Below are 23,394 nucleotides of genomic sequence, written 5' to 3' on the forward strand. Positions count from 1 at the left end.
GAAATTGCCTAATATGTGTATCACGCCTTGATGATAAACTCTTTCAAATACGTGGCAACTTTCTCCAAAAGATCAAAAAGCAAACCACTGCTAATTCAGCCGAGTGAGGGAAATTAAGTCTGAATTATACTTTTTAAGAAATCCAACTTATTGGTAGTATATTGTAATTACTCACAGGAAGGACTGATGGGAAAAAAGAATGGGCAGATAATTCAGATGGAATTAAAAACTTTTCAAACTTTCTTCCTTCTGCTCCCGGCTGACATCCGTTTAAGGCAGAATGCCCCTCAAATAACCATCTTTCCAATAGCTTTCCTTTGTCTTTTCCTAATGTGTTGAGCTAATGAGGAAACTTTGCCTCTTGTAGGGTCGGACATGGCCCTGAAAGGAGGTTATGAATGAGGAGACGTGAGGATGGAGAGAGACTCGCCATCTGCCTTCTGCCCTCCCTTCCCAACTGAAACGGCGTTTTCAGAGGAGCCCCATGGCTTCCGAATCCTCAAATTCAATGGAAGATTTTAGTTTCGATCTTCAAACTTTCTGTTATATTTGACACCTTCAGCCAGATCCCTGGGTCCCACAACTAAGGATTCTAATTAAATAGGTTCCATGATCTATATTTTTGAACAAACTTCCTAAGTTATTTTTGTGACCGGTCAGAGAGCACTGCCCTTCTTGAAACTCCTCCACTGGCTTCTCTGACCCCTTTGAATTCTGTTCTCCTACCTCCTGACCACCCCTGCTCTGTTTGCCAGGGCAAGCAGAACTACCCCCTCTGCCCCTGGTAACAGACACTCCCCCACCGAACCAGGAATGGACATGTGACCCAGGCTGGGCAACTACAGTCCTTCCCCAGGGTTCTTCTAACTGATGGGGAAGATTTTTCCTCTCAAGTTGCAAGTCTGTGAGAACATACCCCATGCTGCCTGAGATCACGCCCACGGCTGCATGGTGAAAACTCATGGACGGCAGGAGACAGTGAGGTCAACAGGCAGAGAGAAGCAGGGCTAAGAGGTGGAGGTTGAGGGCGTAAGAGAAGAATGGACTGATTGTTGGCACTAGAGTCCCTGGATCCAGTCACTCCCTGAAGCGAGCGAGATCTGTCCCTTCCCGTAGTTTGGTTACATTAACCTATACATTCTCCTTTTTGGCCTAAACTATTTTGAGTTCGGTTGCTGTTACTTACAACCGACGAGCCCCTCCCTAGTCCATCTCTTAATTGTCTTCCTGGCCTCCTCACTGTACATATCAGTGAAATTAACTCTTAAAACTCAGAGCTCAAACCATCACTTGTCTGTCTCAAAAGCCACTCAGACTCCCAATGTCCTGGCATTAAGTACAACACCTTTCACAATATGTCCCCCAATTTGACCTTCCAAACTTCCTCCTACTTCACCATACAAGCGGCAAACCAGGATCCGGCCATCCAGAATACCCTCCTCCCCACCTCTGCCAATTAAAATCTACTCAAGAAAAAGAAAAGAAGGAAGGAACGTTCTCCTCCTTTTTCAAGATCTACTTCACATTACTCTCCCTAAGAAGACTTTTCTAAGAACTTCCTTCCTCCAAAGATGTAAATGTACCCCTCTTCAGCCCCCATGGCAGTATCTAATGATCTCTGTCCTATTCTTCACCCCACCACCCATGCATTTACCAGGTCCACTCTAACCTTCCTCCTAAATATTTCTTAACTCAATCCCATTGTTCCTGCCACTCATCAGAACACTTAATATCTCCTATCCGGCCACTCTGATAGGTCTCCCTGCCACCAGCCTTATCCTCCTGCAATCTAGCTGCCCACTGACACCAGTTGTCTTTCCAGTATGCAAATCTGATCATGCTGTGCTCTGGCTGAGAGAGTTAAGACCAAACTTCCTAGCAGGCAGGTTAAGCCCTCCCATTCCCCAGTGACTTCGCTTCTGTCTGCCATCCCAGGCTCACCGCTCCCCAAGAAGCTCCAGCTGGACCAGACTGTTTGTGGTTCCCCTCAAATCCAGAGTGGTTTAACGCTGCTGGCCTTTGCACAGACAGTCTCCTCTGTCTGGGGAGGCCTCCTTCACCTCTGCCTGGTAAAGTTCCCACACTTCAAGTAGTCTCTCCACTGAGAAATCTCCTTGGATTGCCCTAGGTAATGGCACTTCCATAAGCCTCGCTTAATCTGGAAGGAGATGCTTCCTTTGCATACCCAGTGCTTAGCACAGGACCCAGCACAGCACACAGATGCTCAGTAGGTTCTTTCATAGATACCAAAAGCCTTTTCTGGTGAGAGTAGGCCTTGTATGACCAAGGGACCTCGCCCAAGGCCCAACTTTGTACTTGGTCAACTTTATTGGTGTCCAGTCCGGTCCTGCTATAATCTTCCCCCGACAATACCAAGACACCCTGTGGACATCGACATCCCATAAACACTTTGCTCCTGATGGCACCGCTGAGCACACTGAGATTAGGAGATGGGCACTGGCGCTAGACAGATGTAGGTTCAAATCCCTGCTCTGTCACTTACAAGCTGTGCGACCTAAACAAGTCTCTTAACTCTTCTGGACCTCAGCTTCCTCATCTTTAAGATGGAGCCTGCAGTAGTTACCTGTTTTTTTGTGAAGACTAAAAGAGAAAACGCATTTGGGATGTTTGCACAAGTGCCTGGTACACAGGTAATCAATTAAGTTTGCTGAATGAATGAGTTAATGAATGAGCAGCCCGCAGAATGGCAGCGGTTCTTAAAAGACGCATCTTTCTAGCCTGTTTTCCTGAAAAACCAACATCTGGTTCCCGGTGGAATCAGTTTCAAGTCCGGCCCCTGAGTCTGGGGTGCAGCCCTTGGCCGGACCCCGCCCGCCCTGTTCTCACGGCAGCGTCGCTAGCCCTGCGGCCGCCAATCACCAGTGCCTGGTCCCACTCCTAACCAGATTCACCAATAGGACCCGGACGGCGCCACCTCGGGCTGCTTCCGCTGCGTCTTATAGGCTTCCCGGCAGTCCTTCCCGCCCCTTTGACTACGTCATCCGCGCGGCGCACTGTGGGGCTTGTAGTCTAGAAAGAAGCAGCGCTGTGAGTCCCTGCTGGAGCTTCAGAGGAAGGAAGAGTGGCCCTTCCCCCCACTCCCCCACCTACCTTCACCCCCCACCCCCCGCTCCACCTTTGGTAGATAAAGCCCAGGCTTCCCTGCCCTCCTTTCTAGAGCGCTGGAGCTGCCCACACGCGGGTTACCAGCGGCCCCCAAGAAACAGGAGCATTTCGCCCAGATTAATTCAGCATTCACTGAAATTTTAGATTTCAGTTTCAGATCAAGGAGACATTCAATTCCCATATTCTCATAAGTGGACCTACCAGGCCACGGTGGGAGGTATGGTGGCAGCTCTGAAAAGGCAGTGGTGACTCCAGACTTCTCTAGTTTCCCAGAGGAACCCAGAAGAACCTTGTCTATTTCAAATTGTATTATCGTTTAAAATCAGGCAAGCTATCAATGGCTCCTCACTGCTCGAGATATAAAAATTCATACTCCTTAGCTAGGCGTATAAGGTACTTCATAACTATTTTGTATTTATTTTTGTGTGGTTACATTTTTAAAAGCAGCATTTCTCATTTGCTGCACAAGAGAATCCCCTGGGGAGCGTTATAAAATATTGGTATTTGTGTCCCACCCTAGACCTGGGTATCTTGGACGGATGGTGCAGGCTTTCATATGTGTTAAAGCTCCCAGGGTGATTCTCCTGTGCAGCCAGGGTTGAGAACCACTGCTTTAATGCCTGTCAACACTGCTGGGACCCACTTTCATGGATCCGCGCCTTTGCTCTGCACTTTCCTCTGTTTAAAGTGGCTTTCTTCCCCTTTCCTGCCTGGCGCGATGGTCATCCTGCCTGGCTAAGAGCAACTGCTCCCCGTTTTCCTCCCTGTCCTCCCGCAGATCCCCTCCTCCTATAGCACATTATACATGCTTCTTTTCTAACAGCGCTGGAGTTATTTGGTTACTTGTCTGCCTCCCTGGAAAGGCTGTCCCTGAAGAGTCCTCTTTCACCCACTCCAGAGCCACTGAATCAGAATCTCTGGGGTTGGCCTTAGGTACAGTAAGCATCAATAATATTCGTTGCATTGAACTGATGAAGCATCTCATTTGCTTTTAAGGCCATCAGATCGTTGCACCTAGTTGCCTTTGATTCCCCTGGAAAGCTAAGCACCACTGTGTTGTAGTATCTTCTTCATTCATTACTTATTCATTCATCCAACAAATATTGTACAGCATAACAAAGCCCTGGGGATTCAGGAGTAAACAGGAAAACATAGTTACCACCCTACGGGACATGGAATCTATTAATATATTAGTTATAGCATAGTTATTATCATTGCTTCTGAATAATAATTGGAATTTTTTCCCCTTCTAGATACTATTTGATATTCATGGGCGAGGAGATGTCTTATTCTCTTATATCCCCAGTATGTTGCTGGCACATTGAGGGCATTCTGTAAGTGTTTATTGAATCAAGGTACCACATTTCATAGCACTTGTCACAATTTGTTCATATTTATTTGTATGATTATTTGATTAATGGCTATCTGTTCCATGAGCTGTAAATCCCCTGAGGACAGGAACTGAATCTCTTTTGCCTGCCATGCCTGAGACAAGGCCTGGCCAGAGTAGGTGCTCAATGAACATTGCTAAGTAAGTAAGTAAATAAATAAATAAATACACATAAGGCACCATTAAGAACAGAAATGAAATCTCCCAACCAAATATCCACTCCTCTCTCTCTCATTTTTCTTCCCCCCAAAGATAATTTTCTTCCTGAGCATTAAGGGGTTTCAAGTTAGAGTGAGCATGAGCCCCAACTGAGATGATGCTTCTCTTACTTACTTACAGGTTGACCTGGGCCTCTACTTCAGGGTCTTTTGTTGGCCACGTCTGCAGGGGCTGGATGCCAAAGGAGAGAGACGACTTGGCTTTCCATAGAAGGGTCTGTGCCATCTGACTCCCACTGGACCCTTTCGTCAGCGGATCCATCAGTGGGCCTGGAGGCTGCAGTGCTGTACTGAAACAGAAAGAGTTGGGAAAGGCACTGAGAACAGAGAAGAACACGGGCCCATCGCTGGCCCATTCTGGCCACTCCTCCCCAGGGGCCAGCCCATCAGTAATGAGGAGGGGGTAAAGCCAAGGCCCTCCCAAGACCCAGGTACCCCACTAAGACAGCACCACGCCCTTCCTGCACACTGTGGCCTCGTGGCCCTGGAACCGTCCAAATCCTATCACATCCCTCAGCAATGAGTGGAGTCCTCCACACTCTCAAGTCAGCGGGGTCGAAGGTAAAAGGAGGAAGGTGAGCATGTGAACCATCACAAACTTATTTAGAAAAAGGCAACACTCACTGAGGAAGGGAAAGCTCTGTCTAGAGTACCTTCAGAGGATGGACCTCATGGCCATTGGTGTTTAGTCCAGGAGTGCCTGGTTTATCTCCCAATTTCCATTTAAAATAGCCAAGAAAAGCCATAAAAAGAGCCTACACTGGCAACAACACTGTAGACAAAAGGACCAAACACACATTCAAGAGTAACAGCATAGAGGAAGTAAGCAGTAAATGCTTGCTGAATTAACAAATGGGAATAAATTGGGAAATGCACTGCTGAAACATGCCTGCTTCTTTCTCTGATGACACAGCGAGGAAGGAGGTAAGGTGATTCTGGGATGAAGAAGGGTGGCTTTGTTAGGGAAATGTAGGCATCCCTGCTTTTTCTGATTGGAATTATTTTCTGAGCCAATCAGTAGCGTTCTTCCCCCACCTCTACCTCAGGTGACACACAAATAAGCAAAGAAAATCCAAATACTTGGAAATGGGAAAATAAAAATAAAAAGCAATCTTAGGTAACACTTATGTCAAAAGGGACTCTTTATATTGTCTTCTTAATAAAACGCCATGACAAGGCAAAAGACAAAAGACCTAGTGGTCTTATTAGTGAGGAAGAGGCATCTGCACAGGGAGCCACCATCCTGCTGCAGGGTTTGGATGCCAAGAGAAGTGACTCCATACAGCCTGGGTATTTGGAGCCAGATGGGCACTGCCCACTCCCAAGCTGCTACAGTAGTACCAATTATAGGCTGCGGGCATGTTGCAAAAGAAAAAAAGGCCACTCTTTCCAGGTCCCCCTGGTATTCCTCCTTCATAAGTGATGACCTAGCCTCCCCCATCACCTTACCTGGGCCTGAGAAGCTACAGGCTGCATAACTGACCCAGACTGCTGGATAATCTTACTCTAAGCTGGCTTCAGGCCACTTATCTTGGCAGAAACTCCATAGACATGAAAGGCTCAAGCCTTCCACATACGACAAATGGCAAGAAGGGAAGGTTCTGCTATGATGTCAGTTGTTCTTTACTCACTGGAACCTCAAGTCTTCTGCAACCCAGTGTCACTAGAGTTTATGGCTGCCTTAGCAATAAACAAACAAATAAATAACAAAGCAGGGCTTCTGGATGAGAGACATATTTTTTTCTTTGAACCCTCTAGATTTTTTTTAAATTACAAAAATAACACTTGTATGCAAAACTTTTATTAAGAAAATGTTCCTTTCTTAATCATGCAAGTTAAAAAAAAAGAAAAGGAAAGAAACTGCTCCTAAGAGAAACCAATAAGCAGGACAGGGAGGTGAGGTTTCATTTTCAGGCAAAGTCCTGTGAAGGTTCAGCTTCAACTTGAGTGGAGCTGGGCTGTCCCACGCGGCAGCCACGCGCCACCTGTGACCACTGAGCAAGGAAATGGGGGCAGGCAAAGCAAGACGTGCGTGTGTAAAACACACACCGGACTTGGAAGACTTAGTACAAGTAACAAAGGATGCAGAACGTCTCAATAAGTTTTATATTGATTACATGTTGAAGATAAAGTGTATTAGAATTGATTTTAATGTGGCTACTAGAAAACGTAAAATCACATACATAGCTTGCTTTACAATCTGCTCGAGGCTGGGTACACCTCAGAGCTGTCCCACCTGCGACGAGGAACTGAGGGCCCCGGGCTGGGGTGAGGGCTGTAAAGTCCCCGGGTACTTGGCGCTCTCTGCACACGTGGGCAAAGCAGCTGCGGTGAGCAAGGGCAGCCCACCTAGGAAGAGTCGCCGCCCAGGTGTGGGTACTGGAGAAAAAGTGCACTGAAGAGGGGAGGGGAGAAGATTCCAGAAATGGTGAGGGGATCTGAGGGGACCCGATGGCAGGCACGACATCCCCACCTCCACTCCCTTTCCTCTCCCAGTTAACGGTTTGGTATTATTCCCATCACTCCTCTCTCTACGTATTTGCAACCTTTATGTGACACACATACGGAGAATATGTAACGCTCTGTGACTTGCTCTTCTCCCTAAACCACAGTCTTAGACATCTTTGTAAATCAGTAAATAAGGTACATCTTAACATGGAACATTACAGAATGAGATAACCTCATATGCTGCTTACATTTTTTTAATCTTTAAATACTAAGATTATTTCATTGTTTTAGTGTGTTATTGTCTAGCCCTTTCATCTTTAAAATTTGTTTAGAAACACTTAAATGCTAGTTCTTTTAAACCTTTCCCACCATTTAATTTTGTCTTTTTGCCATATCTTTACCCTTAGAGTTTCTGAGTTCCTTTTTAATCTAATTCTTTAGCTTCATTTTCTAACTGTTCAGATGCTGTCTCATCACTGTTAATTTTAATCATTTTCCTCATTTCTGTTATCTTTTCTAGTCTTAACTTTCTAATTTAAAAAATGTACATTCCTCTTAATCTTCTGACATATTTTATCTTTCTTGTCTCACTATTTAAAATATTCAGCAGAGGAAGAACTTCTTGGAAAATGGCAGAGGAAGTGCTCATTTGCATAACTCCTTGGAACCCATGGAAATAAGAAAAAATAGCCCAATACATAGAAGAAAACTCACTGAAACAAGAGAATGACCAAACTCCATGCTATAATTCTGAAGGTCTGCTGTATACAATTAATCGCGGACAGACTGAAAGCGAACATCAAGGTCTACCTAGCTTATGTAACGTGAGGGAGATGGGCAAGAATGTTCTAAAGGCCGACAGTGCCCGATCTGGAGGGCTGAGGCCTGGAAGCATGGGCAGCACTGGGGCAGAAGCTGTTTGTTCTTTGTTTTTCCTGCCCCAGCTTTTTAACAAGAAGGGGTGGCCTAATCTGAGGAAAAGCTGAAGGAGAGAAGGGAAAGTATATCTTAAGAGCCATTTGAACCTCTTGAAAGATATTAACCAATTACATTTGAACCCGCTAAAAGAAGGTCCACGAATCATGGGAAATCGCACTGACCCAGACCCTCTTTGGAGGAGGCTGTCTGCCCTGAAGTGGAGGTGGGGAGGGCTGAAAATTTAAGGGGAGTCCTGCCACGGGGTCACATACACCATAGGCACAGGGGACTCTGCAGACAAGAGGGCAGGCATGGGGAGAGAGTAAAATCAGATGGCACACTCCCACTGTCTCTGTCCCACTTCCCAAGAAGCATCAAAGCCAGACCTCCGGCACCAGCTCTGAAAGAGAAGATTCACCATCACTCATAGAGACGGGGAAGGGAGTCAAGGTGAATCTACCCATATTATCAGTGTGTAAACACAGACCCAGACAGAGCTGCTTCTATCCCAGATGAACATGCAGGAAAAAACTAGCACAGGACCTATGAAAAGAGGTTTGCAAAAGGCAGATGACGAGTACAGACGAGAAGATTTTTAACAGGAATCAGATGAAACATATAACAGCTTTGTTTTCTCAAGAAAATGAGAGAGCAAGAACTCAAAACAAAAGATCAAATAATACATAGACAGACTTCTCAAGGTTCTAGGATAAAAATCCCAGAGTGTGACAGGAAAAGGGTTGATTCACGTCATGGAGGTGCTTTCTGGGAGGGGAGTGGGCCTGAAGGGGAGGAAATGAGGGCCTCTGTGAGCGAATCTCCGGAGCGGAGCGGGGGCTGTGTATGTGTGTGGTTTCCTCCTGGCCTGGGGGCAGCCCTCAGAAGCACACAGCTTACAATTTTCTTCTCTGTGACTCCCAAGCCCTCAGGGCAACTTGAGTGTTCATATCGTGAGTCTAAACGGATGGGAGTAAAGAGAAATGTGGCCTCCTTCACAGTTAGCCCTCTGCTGATGGCCACGAGGACGCAGTCACTGAGAACTGTCCAGCAGCCCCAGATGGGGACTAGCAGCTGTGGGGGCCATGGCCAGGCCTGCTGAGGCCCAGTGATGCAGCGAGAAACAGACCGCGGGGGAACACAACTGTGGCACAAGTGCTGTCTCTCTCATACACTGGTAGGTAGACCCCTGAAGGCAGCAAAATGGCATAGAAGGTAACAAGGTCTCAGTTCTGGCTCCTTCGGTGTGGCTGATATCTCCCCTGGTGAGGGCTGCATGGATCACTGAGCTGCAGCCATGATTTCATGAGGAACACGGGAAACTTCTGGGAGCCACACCCACTCCCTTGCGTTATTGACCTTGTATCTTCGTTCGGATTGTTGGCTGAAAACAACCTTAAACCGAGCACAAATCATCATTCTTGCTTATCTGCAACCAAGATCAGCATTTGGGGCCTGAGCTGGCTCAGTAGCCAAGGGAGCAGTAACCCCTACACAGCTGGGGGCAGCGGGAAGACAAATCCCTTCTGTCCCCAAATCGAAACTGCCCCTCCCGCACGCCGTCACTCCCCATCTTGCAACATTCTTCCTCCGTGGCACTCACCGCCACTGGAGCCTTCCCAGTTATGTGTTTGTTTACTGGTACAGTGTCTGCCTCCCGCCCTCCCTCCACTGGAATGTTAGGTCCATGAGAGCAGGGGCCCCATCTGCCTTGTTCACGGTCTACGCCCAGTGCCTAGCACAGAGAAGGGCTCAGTAAATATGTTTGTTTGTTTTTATAAATAAATAAATTTATTTACTTATTTTTGGCTGCGTTGGGTCTTTGTTGCTGCGCGCGGGCTTTCTCTAGTTGCGGCGAGTGGGGTCTACTCTTCGTTGCGGTGCGCGGGTTTCTCATTGCGGTGGCTTCTCTTGTTGCGGAGCACGGGCTCTAGGCGTGCAGGCTTCGGTAGTTGTGGCATGCAGGCTCAGTAGTTGTGGCTCGTGGGCTCTAGAGCGCAGGCTCAGTAGTTGTGGTGCACGGGCTTAGTTGCTCCACGGCACGTGGGATCTTCCCAGACCAGGGCTCGAACCCGTGTCCCCTGTATTGGCAGGCGGATTCTTAACCACTGCGCCACCAGGGAAGTCCAGTAAATATATTTTGAATGAATAAGTGACTACGGGAATGCCGCAAAAATATGAGGAAAGTGTTCATATGGAATAGAGAGATTTTGTCGGGCTGTTCTGGCCCTATTTGAATGAGGTCGCTGGTGGCCCCAGTCAGACCGCTATGGGACCTACTCTATTTCTTTATCAACCTCTGGCACGGAGCTGCTCTGTGAGGACTGTGGCAAGTGGAGCAAAGGCAATCCATCTGCCGAGCATCAGCCCAGGCCTGGTATACGGCACTGACGCTAGGAAAGACTTCATGGCTGGCAGCTCTTCTAAAGACACTTGTCTCTCTGGTCATAAAATGCGAGACAAGCATTTATGTCCTAACTTTCATTTGTGTTAAAACTATGCAATCACCGACACTTAACTGTTGGAAAATCCACTTCACGCTGCCATCTGAGTCTTGATTTCCCATTTTTACCTCCTCGCCCACTAAAACGGCTCCAAGATAGGCGTGCCAGGTATGTAGCCGCACACCAGTGTGTGCTACCAACTTTGGATCAGTGTGTCTTATTTATGTTTGCTGTGATTGAAGAAAGATGCTGTCTGTGGCAGATATTTTGAAACAGCTTGCAAAAGTTGGAAGGCTAAGACGTAATGTCCTAACCTGCTTGGCAGTTTAGAGTTCTGGACATGATTTAGCATCCACACTCTAAATCAGATGCACTCATGAGAGACTGGTGGGGAACGGAGCCAGGCAAATGAAGGGAGAGGACAAAGGGCATCCGCTTGCTTTTATAGATCATGACAGAGCTGTTGTGGTCCTGGAGTCAGCAGCTTCCTGATTCTCTGGCTTTCTGAGGGAGCAGGGGCAGCTTTGGGGATCAAAGTAGAGTTGGTTCTGCTGTTGGCTTAGGTGGCAGCTGCTTCTTGATAGATCAGCTTCTTGTTATGCAGTGGCAGCCTCCCTGATCAGTGCAGAGCACAGTGGTTCTGGGGGCAGGAGTTGTGACTGGGAGCTCAGACTAGAATCTGCTCTCCGGCCCTGCCAACAATTCTGTAAGCACTTAATTTCCATATCACTATTATATCTCATTCTGTTTCTACCAGGTAAAGTGAATTCTGTTGTCTGCAACAGATTACTGACCGATAGGCCTTATATAGTGATGTCTGTCCAATTGGGTTTTGAGCTTAACAGTTCGTGTGACCCCGTGCAGAGTGCAGAGTACGCACAATCTTCTTCTGGTGGGAGCAGTGGTATAACCTCCAGTGGGCAAGAAAAAGAGACTATGTACTTTGATGGGAAGACATTTTGCCTTGTGAGTTTAAAAGAGAGCTTGCTCAAAGCACTAGGCATTTCTGTTCCAATCAGCAAAGAGGTGCTGAAGGGCAACCAAAAGAACATACACTAATTGCGGACACTTCTAAGGTCACTGCTACGCTGGAGCAGTGACTGTGAGATCACTACCCCCGACCTGCTTTTGTGTTGTCTTGAGCCTTTCCAGGTGTGTCACCTAAAACTGTTGTATCCAAAAGTGCACTGAAAACACAGAAGAGTTGAGAAATACTAGTCTAGTTTAACCTCCAGTAATAAAAATTTTACTGCATCTTGAAGTAGCCATGTTAGCTTGGGGCGCACTGACTGCTGGAATGTACTTTTCGCGTATTGAGTCCAGTCTGTTTTATCATCCCTCGTACTCACTGTGATTTTAGGTCTAGCCCTGGGCCATGCACAGAGTGGGCCTGATTCCTTTTTCGTATGACACCCTTTCAAATGTGGGAGGGCAGCTTTTATATCCTCTGTGAATTTTCTCTTTTTCAAGTAAAACACCCCCTCTCCCTACTGAAATCTTTTTTTCTTTACTGGACCATTCCCATCAGACATAAATATCTTTATAAAACAAAAGCAGAACACCCCAAACCAGAACCAAATAAAGCAGTTTTTCAACTCACATCCTTTCCACCCCTGCGAAAAGCTGACTAGGTTCACTGTTTCCAGTTCCTGTCCTTCCATTATCTCTCAAAGCCAGTCCAGTGCAACTTTCATCCTTACTGTTCCAAAGGACAGCTCTTGTCAAAGGCCACCTATGACCCACATGATGCTAAACCGATGCTCAATTCTTGGCTCTCCACTGGGTGACCCAGTAGCAATATTTGACACAAAAAAATCATTCCCTCTTTCTGTTTTTTTTAAAAATGTTTATTTATACTAATTCCTCCACCCCCCCCCCCAAATTAAATTACATCATGTATCCATGACACAATGGTTTCACATATAAGTTTCAAAGTCTAACTTTTACTTGGAATTTATATGAAGAGTTAACCTAAGTCCATCAAATCATAGTCGTCCTTCCCACTAATAGTCTATTTATTGATCCCCTTTTCCTAAAGTCTCCTGGTATCCCATACATTTTTTCCCACAAATTTTTTACCTTTCCCTATTTCACTGTGATTCATAGTCACATTAAAGAACAAAACAAAAACCTGGATGCATTCTTTCAAACATCTCCTACCTGAGGGTCCATATCTACACTGTCCAATAAGGCAGCCACAAACCACACGTGGCTCTTGAGCACTTAAAATGTGGCTGCTCTGAAATACAAAGGATCATGAGAGATTACTACAAGCAACTTTATGCCAATAAAATGGACAACCTGGAAGAAATGGACAAATTCTTAGAAAAGCACAACCTTCCAAGACTGAACCAGGAAGAAATAGAAAATATGAACAGACCAGTCACAAGCACTGAAATTGAAACTGTGATTAAAAATCTTCCAACAAACAAAAGTCCAGGACCAGATGGCTTCACAGGCAAATTCTACAAACATTTAGAGAAGAGCTAACACCTATCCTTCTCAAAGTCTTCCAAAATATAGCAGAGGGAGGAACACTCCCAAACTCATTCTACGAGGCCACCATCACCCTGATACCAAAACCAGACAAAGGTGTTACAGAAAAAGAAAACTACAGGCTAATATCTCTGATGAACATAGATGCAAAAATCCTAAACAAAATACTAGCAAACAGAATCCAACAGCACGTTAAAAGGATCATACACCATGATCAAGTGGGGTTTATCCCAGGAATGCAAGTATTCTTCAATATATGCAAATCAATCAATGTGATACACCATATTCACAAATTGAAGGAGAAAAACCATATGATCATCTCAATAGATCCAGAAAAAGGTTTTGACAAAATTCAACACCCATTTATGATAAAAACTCTCCAGGAAGTAGGCATAGAGGGAACTTACCTCAACATAATAAAGGCCGTATATGACAAACCCACAGCCAAAATCGTTCTCAGTGGTGAAAAACTGAAACCATTTCCTCTAAGATCAGGAACAAGGTAAGGTTGCCCACACTCACCACTCTTATTCAACACAGTTTTGGAAGATTTAGCCACAGCAATCAGAGCAGGAAAAGAAATAAAAGGAATCCAAAGTGGAAAAGAAAAAGTAAAACTGTCACTGTGTGCAGATGACATGATACTATACATAGACAACCTAAAGATGATACCACAAAACTACTACAGCTAATCAATGAATTTGGTAGAGTAGCAGGATACAAAATTAATGCACAGAAATCTCTTGCATTCCTATACACTAATGATGAAATATCTGAAAGAGAAATTAAGGAAACACTCCCATTTACCACTGCAACAAAAAGAATAAAATACCTAGGAATAAACCTACCTAAGGAGACAAAAGACCTGTATGCAGAAAACTATAAGACACTGATGAAAGAAATTAAAGATGATACAAACAGGTGGAGAGATATACTATGTTCTTGGATTGGAAGAATCAACATTGTGAAAATGACTATACTACCCAAAGCAATCTACACATTCAATGCAATCCCTATCAAACTATCAATGGCATTTTTCACAGAATTAGAACAAAAAATCGCACAATTTGTATGGAAACACAAAAGACCCCGAATAGCCAAAACAATCTTGAGAAAGAAAAATGGAGCTGGAGGAATCAGGCTCCCAGACTTCAGACTATACTACAAAGCTGCAGTAATCCAGACAGTACGGTACTGGCACAAAAACAGAAATATATATCAATGGAACAGGACAGAAAGCCCAGAGATAAACCCATGCACATATGGTCACCTTATCCTTGATAAAGGAGGCAAGAATATACAATGGAGAAAAGACAGCCTCTTCAATAAGTGGTGCTGGGAAAACTGGACAGCTACATGTAAAAGAATGAAATTAGAACACTCCCTAACACCATACACAAAAATAAACTCAAAATGGATTAAAGACCTAAATGTAAGGCCAGACACTATAAAACTCTTAGAGGAAAACATAGGCAGAACACTCTATGACATAAATCACAGCAAGATCCTTTTTGACCCACCTCCTAGAGAAGTGGAAATAAAAACAAAAATAAACAAATGGGACCTAATGAAACTTCAAAGCTTTTGCACAGCAAAGGAAACCATAAACAAGATGAAAAGACAACCCTCAGAATGGGAGAAAATATTTGCAAATGAAGCAACTGACAAAGGATTAATCTCTAAATATACAGGCAGCTCATGCAGCTCAATATCAAAAAAACAAACAACTGAATCCAAAAATGGGCAGAAGACCTAAATAGACATTTCTCCAAAGAAGATATACAGATTGCCAACAAACACATGAAAGGATGCTCAACATCACTAGTCATTAGAGAAATGCAAATCAAAACTACAATGAGGTATCACCTCACACCAGTCAGAATGGCCATCATCAAAAAATCTACAAACAATAAATGCTGGAGAGGGTGTGGAGAAAAGGGAACCCTCTTGCACTGTTGGTGGGAATGTAAATTGATACAGCCACTATGGAGAACAGTATGGAGGTTCCTTAAAAACTAAAAATAGAACTACCATACGAGCCAGCAATCCCACTACTGGGCATATATCCTGAGAAAACCATAATTCAAAAAGAGTCATGTACCAAAATGTTCATTGCAGCACTATTTACCATAGCCAGGACATGGAAGCAACCTAAGTGTCCATCGACAGATGAATGGATAAAGAAGATGTGGCACATATATACAATGGAATATTACTCAGCCATAAAAAGAAACGACATTGAATTATTTGTAGTGAGGTGGATGGACGTAGAGTCTGTCATACAGAGTGAAGTAAGTCAGAAAGAGAAAAACAAATACCGTATGCTAACACATATATATGGAATCTACAAAAAAAAATGGTTCTAATGAACCTAGGGGCAGGACAGGAATAAAGACACAGACATAGGGAATGGACTTGAGGACATGGGGAGGGGGAAGATTAAGCTGGGACGAAGTGCGAAAGTAGCATTGACATATATACACTACCAAAAGTAAAACAGATAGCTAGTGGGAAGCAGCTGCATGGCACAGGGAGATCAGCTCGGTGCTTTGCGACCACCTAGAGGGGTGGGATAGGGAGGGTGTGAGGGAGACGCCAAGAGGGAGGGGATATGGGGATATACGTAGGCATATAGCTGATTCACTTTGTTATACAGCAGAAAGTAACAGAACACTGTAAAGCAATTATACTCCAATAAAGATGTTAAAAAAAAAATGTGGCTGCTCTGAACTGAGATGCTGAAGTGTAAAATACATACCAGATTTCAAAGACAGTACTGAAAAGAAAAGGAAAGTACCTTAATTATTCTTAATATTGATTACATGTTAAAATGATAATATTTTGGATATACTGAGTTAAACAAAATAAACTATTGAAATTAATTTCATTTTTTTTTCACTTTTTAAAATATGGCCACTAGAAAATCTTAAATTCCATATGTAATTCTACACACTTGCTATCACCAGAAGGAGCCACTTACTTCGTTTCACTAAACATCCATGAACATCCTAGATATCTTTCCAAGTCAGAATACAGATTGGTATCAGTCTTTTTAACAGATGATTAGTATCGTATTGACACATTCCTGATGGACTTTTTTTTACACTTTTACAAGCAATCCTACAGTGAACTGGAGCCTTCTATATACAGCTTCTTGGGCAGCCACACCTCATTGCTAACTCATATTTGCCTCCTGTCCTCTAAGATCCTAGCTCAAGAGACAACCACACGTGTGGTTCAGACTTTCCAACACCTCTACACTTGCGTGCTGCTTTAAAATTTTTTTCCCCAGGAAAACCAGCGGTGAGTCTCACTGTACAGGCCAAATCTCCTGATTTTCCTACAGCATGGTTTGTCAGACTTCATCTCTGTTCAGATCTTCAGCTCTGGAAACCAGACAACCAAATATAATTTCTCATATTAACCTTCTAAAGCAAAACTAATTTGACTATTGTCTTCCTCCAAGAAAGGAATCTGGTTTGTATTAACTTAAACTCTTAGTGCATAATAAAAGTTGTTTTTTTCCCTTCTCTTAGGAGAACAGACATAATATGAAAATTAATTTTCTCTGTTGGCCCTAAGAGCCCATTATGTCAGCCCGATACAAGACAGCTCCCAATAGCCTTTCTCAGGAAGACTGCTGTTTTTCCAGAAGAAAATTGACAGCAGCAGATCTATTTGTGATTAAATACTTAAGGGCCTGACACACAAAAAAAGAATAATGACATAATATAGAGGGACAAAGGCTGTGAAAACAGCTCACATTAAAATGCTTGTTTACAAGCATTGGGGAAGAAAAGTCTCCTGAAAAAAAAAAAAGAAAAAAAAAATCTAAGAATCTAAGAGTCAGGAGAAACATAAGGAAGAAGAAAAGAAGGCAACCAAATGCATAATGGATAACTGTTCTTTTCTGATTCTGTCTTGGCCTGGAAAGCCATCTTTAGGAACACGAAAGCATTTGTCTTGGCATCAAATTTGTTCTCACAAGGCGTGGGTTATATGCATTACTAATAAGGAAGCCGCTATGTAGGAAGCAGTATCTGGGAAAGTGGAAAATATGTTTTCCATTTGTAATTCAAAATCTTCTGTCTATGTAGGGCTCTTCCCTCCCTGTGGCTAAACATAGTAAGCATAATTTAACCACTCAACTAAGGTAGTCTTTTACAATGAGTACTAAAAAATGCAGAAATCCCATTCTGTGACTCTAGGGTGACATCTGGGTATCTATAATTTGGAAAGCTTCCCAAATTTAATGGCACTTTTTTTGGGCAGGGGGGCAATCCAGTATCCATTCCCCTTCTTCTGGTAATAGTACTATGATTTTTCCTTTGGGGAATCGCTTCCTTGGGGTCTCTATGAAGTGATCTAACCCCTCAGTTCTGGGTTGGGCACATGACCCAGGCCCAGCCAATTAGCATGTTTTACCCCCTTCTGGCCAAAATGATTGGTTCACAGATGAGCAGAGAACCCAAGAGATCCAACGAATGTCAAGCCTGGGAGGTGCCCTAGAACCTTTGAGAAAGAGGTAATATCTTTCTGCTGGGATTGTCCATTGATAGAAAGTAATCCTGGACTCATTCATTTTCTTTGCCTCCAAGAGGAAAGACCTTGAGGATAAGGTCAACCCAGAAAATGAAGAAAGATTACTGATGACATTATTTGAACACCTGGATCTAACCTCTCCTAAAGCTTGGTCTCCCCCAGCATTCTGCAGTTGCATGAACCGATGATTCTCCTCTGCTTGACATTCATAGCCTTTGATAATCTTTTTAAAAATTTTAACAACTGGTAAGGCACTAATCAGAAAAGGTGCAGTGTGTTACTAGTCCTGCTTGTGGCTGAAGGAGAACTGTTCAATGGTGATTACAGCTGGGTAGCCAGGAGTAGGAATCACTCGACCACAATCCAAGCCACCACTTTTCACCTGGTATCAGAGCCACAGGCACTGCCTACTGCAAGTGGCTATGAAAGCAGAATTATGAATGATGGCTGGTAAGTATAATGAGGCAAGATTTGACTTCACTATTAGGGAAAGATAATAGAGTTGCCCAATAACAAAAAGGCTTGCAGTAGTGGGTTCCCTGACCTTAGATGTAATAAGCAGAAGTTGGATGACCAGCTGCAAGTGTTGTTGTAGAAAAGATTCCTGTATTATCCTAGAGGAGTGGTTTTCAAAATATGTCCCTGAGCCAGCAGTACTGGCATTACTTGTGAGCTTGTCAGAAATACAATTCATAGACCCACCCTGACCTAGGAAATCAGAATCTTGGGGGGCGGGGGGGAGGGGCAGAAAACGGTCTTAAGAAGCCCTCCTGGTGATTCTCATATATGTCAGGTTTGAGAACCACTATATTAGACTTGAGAGCACTGGTTCTCAAACACAGTTTCCTAAGCCCCCATCTCCAGAGACTCTGACTGAGTAAATTTAGGGTTGGGCTTGAGAATTTGCATTTCTAACGAGTTCCCAGGTGATGCTGATGCTGCTGACCCGGGGACCACACTTTAAGTACCACTGTCTGCGAGGTTGACCTAAGAGATGTCTAAAGTTCCATTCAATGTTGAGATTCTTTGACCTTGAGGATTTACGCTGCAAATCCAGTCCTACTACGTAACCCTGTTAATGCTTTGGTTCACATGTGGTCTGGCTCCACGAAGTGTTGGCAGCCAAAATGACACAGCTCAGCAAGAGAGGAGTACTTTAAAATAACTCAGGTTCATCACAAAGTCACAAAAGATAACAGATATATTTCTTAAAATATATCTTAGAGCAACAAAAACAATAGGGAAACCTATTAGCCACACTCAGACAAAGTAGGTGTTTCTGCACCCCCTACAGGTTTTTATTTAGGCAGTCCTAACCAGTGCCCTGTGGACCTATTGTCCTTTGCCTCAATCCCTCTTTTCCTAAATCTACAGCTCAAAACACTACAAAAAAGCAAGGCAGGACCTTGCTCTGAGGGCAGGGGAAGAGGAAAAACTGAAAGGGCAAAGCTAGAATTTTAATGAGGCATGGGAAGGGAAAGGTTGAGAACCTTCACATAAACATTAATCATTTTTGTCCATAACAGTTATGATTTAGTAATGCTTTGTGCCAGACACTGTTTTTAGCACTTTGCACAAATCAGTTCACTTAAAGCTCACATCAATATTGTGAGAGCGGTATTACTGTCATTTTACAAAGGAGTTAACCAAGGCTCAGAGGGGTTAATCAACTTGTCCAAGGCCACACACACAGCAAGCGAAAAGTCAGAAACCTGAACCCAGGTCTGTGTCACTCCAAAGCCCTTTTTCTTGAACACAGCCTGATATGCCTTCCTACAAAATGAGGACAAACACATCCAGGGCAAGTGGCTTCACAGCATCAGCGTCTGGCCCTATGGCCTCCAGGTTTCCCAGCTAGTCCTCCTCACTGCCACCTGCTCGGAGGCCTCTTGCCTGGGCCCCTCCTTGCTCCTTTGTGTTCATTATGTGTTGTGTCTGCCCGCCAGTTGTCGGAGCTGATACAGCACTGGTCCCCACCCCCCAGGCCGCAGACCGGTTTTGGTCCGCGGCCTGTTAGGAACCGGGCCGCACAGCGGGAGGCAAGTGGTGAGTGAGCGAGCAAGGCTTCATCTGCCGCTCCCCATTGCTTGCGTTACCACCTGAACCATCTGCCCCAACCCTGGTCCGTGGAAAAATTGTCTTCCACGAAACTGGTCCCTGGTGCCAAAAAGGTTGGGGACCACTGTGATACAGGATAGTCAGCAAAGACAGTTGCCATCCTGAAATAATGCCTTTTTTGCCTTGATGTCACCAAGATGACTGAGTAACTATGGTTAAACCAGATTCTGAAAGGCCGTAAACACAAGGCAGCGGCATTTAAACTTGACACAATAGGAAATGAGAAGTAGTGGAGGACTTTTGGAGTAAGGGAGGCTAATCTGGCAACACACCCACAAATTAGGCCAAGGCTCTCTCCCCTGGCTGTCCATCACAATCACCTGCATCCCACACCCCATTACCACCCTGGACTTTCTGGAACAATAGGCCAGGAGGAGGGACCCACACACTTGTATGGTTAAGATGTTTCACAGGTGACTGTTCTTCATTGGCCCTAAAAGTCCACGATGTCAGCCCAATACAAGACAGCTCTTAATATTTCTCACTTAAAAGTGAGATGATTTGGATTAATGGATTAAAGAGGTAATTTTTTTTTAAAGCAACAGAAACATTAGGATAAACTGTAGATGAACATTTATCTTTTTAAGTCAGGGAGGCCTTTTCTAACTAAGCATAAACAGGAGGAATAAATTAGTAGATTTGACTAAACTTAAAAAAAAATGATAATAAAGTCTATCAAAAAAACACCATAAAGAAAGTTAAAAGGCAAATAATGAAGTGCAAAAAATATTTGCTACAGAAGGTGGAGTCAAGATGGTGGTGCAGGAAGATGCGGAGTTAGCATCTCCCCACAACTAGGGCGCCTGCCGGCCGCTGGTGGGAAACTCTGACATCCAAGGAGATGGGAAGAACCCCAAAGTGAACTGGTAGGACACAGGGGGACTGAGGGGGGAAGAGAAGTGGAGGCCAGACAAGATCTGCGCCCCTGAGGCTGGGGAGATCAGGAGAGGCAGGTGTGAGGGGCCCTCCCAGGCCGGAGGAGCAGGAGAGGAGAAGAGCGCGTTTGCCCTGCCCACTTGAGCCCAAGGAGCCTGCTGGGCTCCCAGGTGAGGTCCCCTGCCCTCTGAGACCAGGGGTGGGGGGCACAACTGGGCCCCTTCTGTTCCTTGAGCCTAAGACTCACCCCCCCCACAGTCCCCAGGGCCTTTTCCAGTCCCGTGGGTCCTAAGCATAGGCCCCGCCCACCACCCAAACCTTGCAAAAAAATATGTCACACATGAAGGAGCAAGGTAAAAACCTACAAACCAAATAGATAAAGAGGAAATAGGCAATTTACCTGAAAAAGAATTCAGAGTAATGATAGTAAAGATGATCCAGAATCTCAGAAATAGAATGGAGGCACGGATTGAGAAAATACAAGAAATGTTTAAAAAGATCTGGAAGAACTAAAGAACAAACAAACAGAGATGAACAACACAATAACGGAAATGAAAAATGCACTAGAAGGCATCAATAACAGAATAACTGAGGCAGACGAACGAATAAGTGAGCTGGAAGACAAGGTGGTGGAAATAATGCCGAGGAGCAGAATAAAGAAAAAAGAATGAAAAGAATTGAAGACAATCTCAGAGACCACTGGGACAACACTAAACGCACCAACATTCGAATTATAGGGGTCCCAGAAGAAGAAGAGAAAAAGAAAGGGTCTGAGAAAATATTTGAAGAGATTATAGTAGAAAACTTCCCTAACATGGGAAAGGAAATAGTCACCCAAGTCCAGGAAGCACAGAGAGTCCCATACAGGATAAACTCTAGGAAAAACACACCAAGACACATATTAATCAAACTAACAAAAATTAAATTCAAAGAAAAAATATTAAAAGGAGCAAGGGAAAAACAAAAAATAACATACAAAGGAATCCCCATAAGGTTATCAGCTGATTTTTCAGCAGAAACTCTGCAGGCCAGAAGGGAGTGGCAGGATATACTTAAAGTGATGAAAGAGAAGAACCTACAACAAAGATTACTCTACCCAGCAAGGATCTCATTCAGATTCGATGCAGAAGTCAAAAGCTTTTCAGACAAGCAAAAGCTAAGAGAATTCAGCACCACCAAACCAGCTTTACAACAAATGCTAAAGGAACTTCTCTAGATGGGAAACACAAGAGAAGGAAAAGACCCACAAAACAAACCCAAAACAATTAAGAAAATGGTAATAGGAACATACATATCGATAATAACATTGTAAATGGATTAAATGCCCCAACCAAAAGACACAGACTGGCTGAATGGATACAAAAACAAGACCCATATATATGCTATCTACAAGAGGCCCACTTCAGACCTAGGGACACATACAGACTGAAAGTGAGGGGATTGGAAAAAGATATTCCATGCAAATGGAAATCAAAAGAAAGCCGGAGTAGCAATACTTGCATCAGATAAAATAGACTTAAAATAAAGACTGTTACAAGAGATAAGGAGGGACACTACATAATGATCAAGGGATTAATCCAAGAAGAAGAAATAACAATTAAATGTTTATGCACCCAACATAGGAGTATCTCAATACATAAGGCAAATGCTAATAACCATGAAAGGAAATCAACAGTAAGACAATAATAGTAGGGGACTTTAACACCCCACCTACACCAATGGACAGATCATCCAAACAGAAAATAAATAAGGAAACACAAGCTTTAAATGACACAATAGAACAGATAGATCTAATTGATATTAATAGAACATTCCACCCGAAATTGGCAGAATACACTTTCTTCTCAAGTGCACATGGAACATTCTCCAGGATAGATCACATCTTGGGTCACAAATCAAGCCTTGGAAAATTTAAGAAAATTGAAATTGTATCAAGCATCTTTTCTGACCACAATGCTATGAGATTGGAAATCAGTTACAGGAAAAAAAAAACTGTAAAAAACACAAATACATGGAGGTTAAACAGTGCACTACTAAATAACCAAGAGATCACTGAATAAATCAAAGAAGAAATTAAAAAATACATAGAAACAAATGACAATGAAAACACGACGATCCAAAACCTATGGGATGCAGCAAAAGCAGTTCTAAGAGGGTAGTTTATAGCAATACAATGTCACCTCAAGAAACAAGAAAAATCTCAAATAAACAAACTAAAGCTACACTTAAAACAACTAGAAAAGAACAACAAAGAAAACCCAAAGTCAGTAAAAGGAAAGAAATCATAAAGATCAGAGCTAAATAAAGGAAATAGAAATGAAGAAAACAATAGCAAAGATCAATAAAACTAAAAGCTCGTTCTTTGAGAAGATAAAATTGATAAACCCTTAGCCAGACTCATCAAGAAAAGAAGGGAGAGGACACAAATCAATAAAAATAGAAATGAAAAAGGAGAAATCACAACTGACACTTCAGAAATACAAAGGATTTTAAGAGACTACTACAAACAACTATATGCCAGTAAAATGGACAACCAGGAAGAAATGGACAAATTCTTGGAAAGGTACAATTTTCCAAGACTGAAACACCAAGAATTAGAAAATATAAACAGACCTATCACAAGTAATGAAATTGAAACCATAATTAAAAATCTTCCAGCAAACAAAAGTCGAGGACCAGATGGCTTTACAGGAGAATTCTATCAAACATTTAAAGAAGCACTAACACCGATCCTTCTCAAACTCTTCCAGAATATAGCAGAGGGAGGAACACTCCCAAACTCATTCTACGAGGCCACCATCACCCTGATACCAAAACCAGA

General features: G+C 43.5%; 1 protein-coding gene across 1 annotated transcript in view; it reads right to left on the reverse strand.

The window, feature by feature from the left end:
* Window positions 1–5,020, reverse strand: part of GARNL3 (GTPase activating Rap/RanGAP domain like 3) — a 129,614-nt gene extending 124,594 nt beyond the window's left edge. The window contains exon 1 of the mRNA XM_068552556.1: window positions 4,854–5,020. Coding sequence (XP_068408657.1) covers window positions 4,854–4,996 — 143 coding nt within the window. The 5' untranslated portion in view covers window positions 4,997–5,020. The remainder of the gene's footprint in view (window positions 1–4,853) is intronic.
* Window positions 5,021–23,394: the final 18,374 nt, after the last annotated feature.

Source organism: Eschrichtius robustus, chromosome 10, assembly GCF_028021215.1.
Source record: "Eschrichtius robustus isolate mEscRob2 chromosome 10, mEscRob2.pri, whole genome shotgun sequence".
NCBI classification, from domain to species: Eukaryota; Metazoa; Chordata; class Mammalia; order Artiodactyla; family Eschrichtiidae; genus Eschrichtius; species Eschrichtius robustus.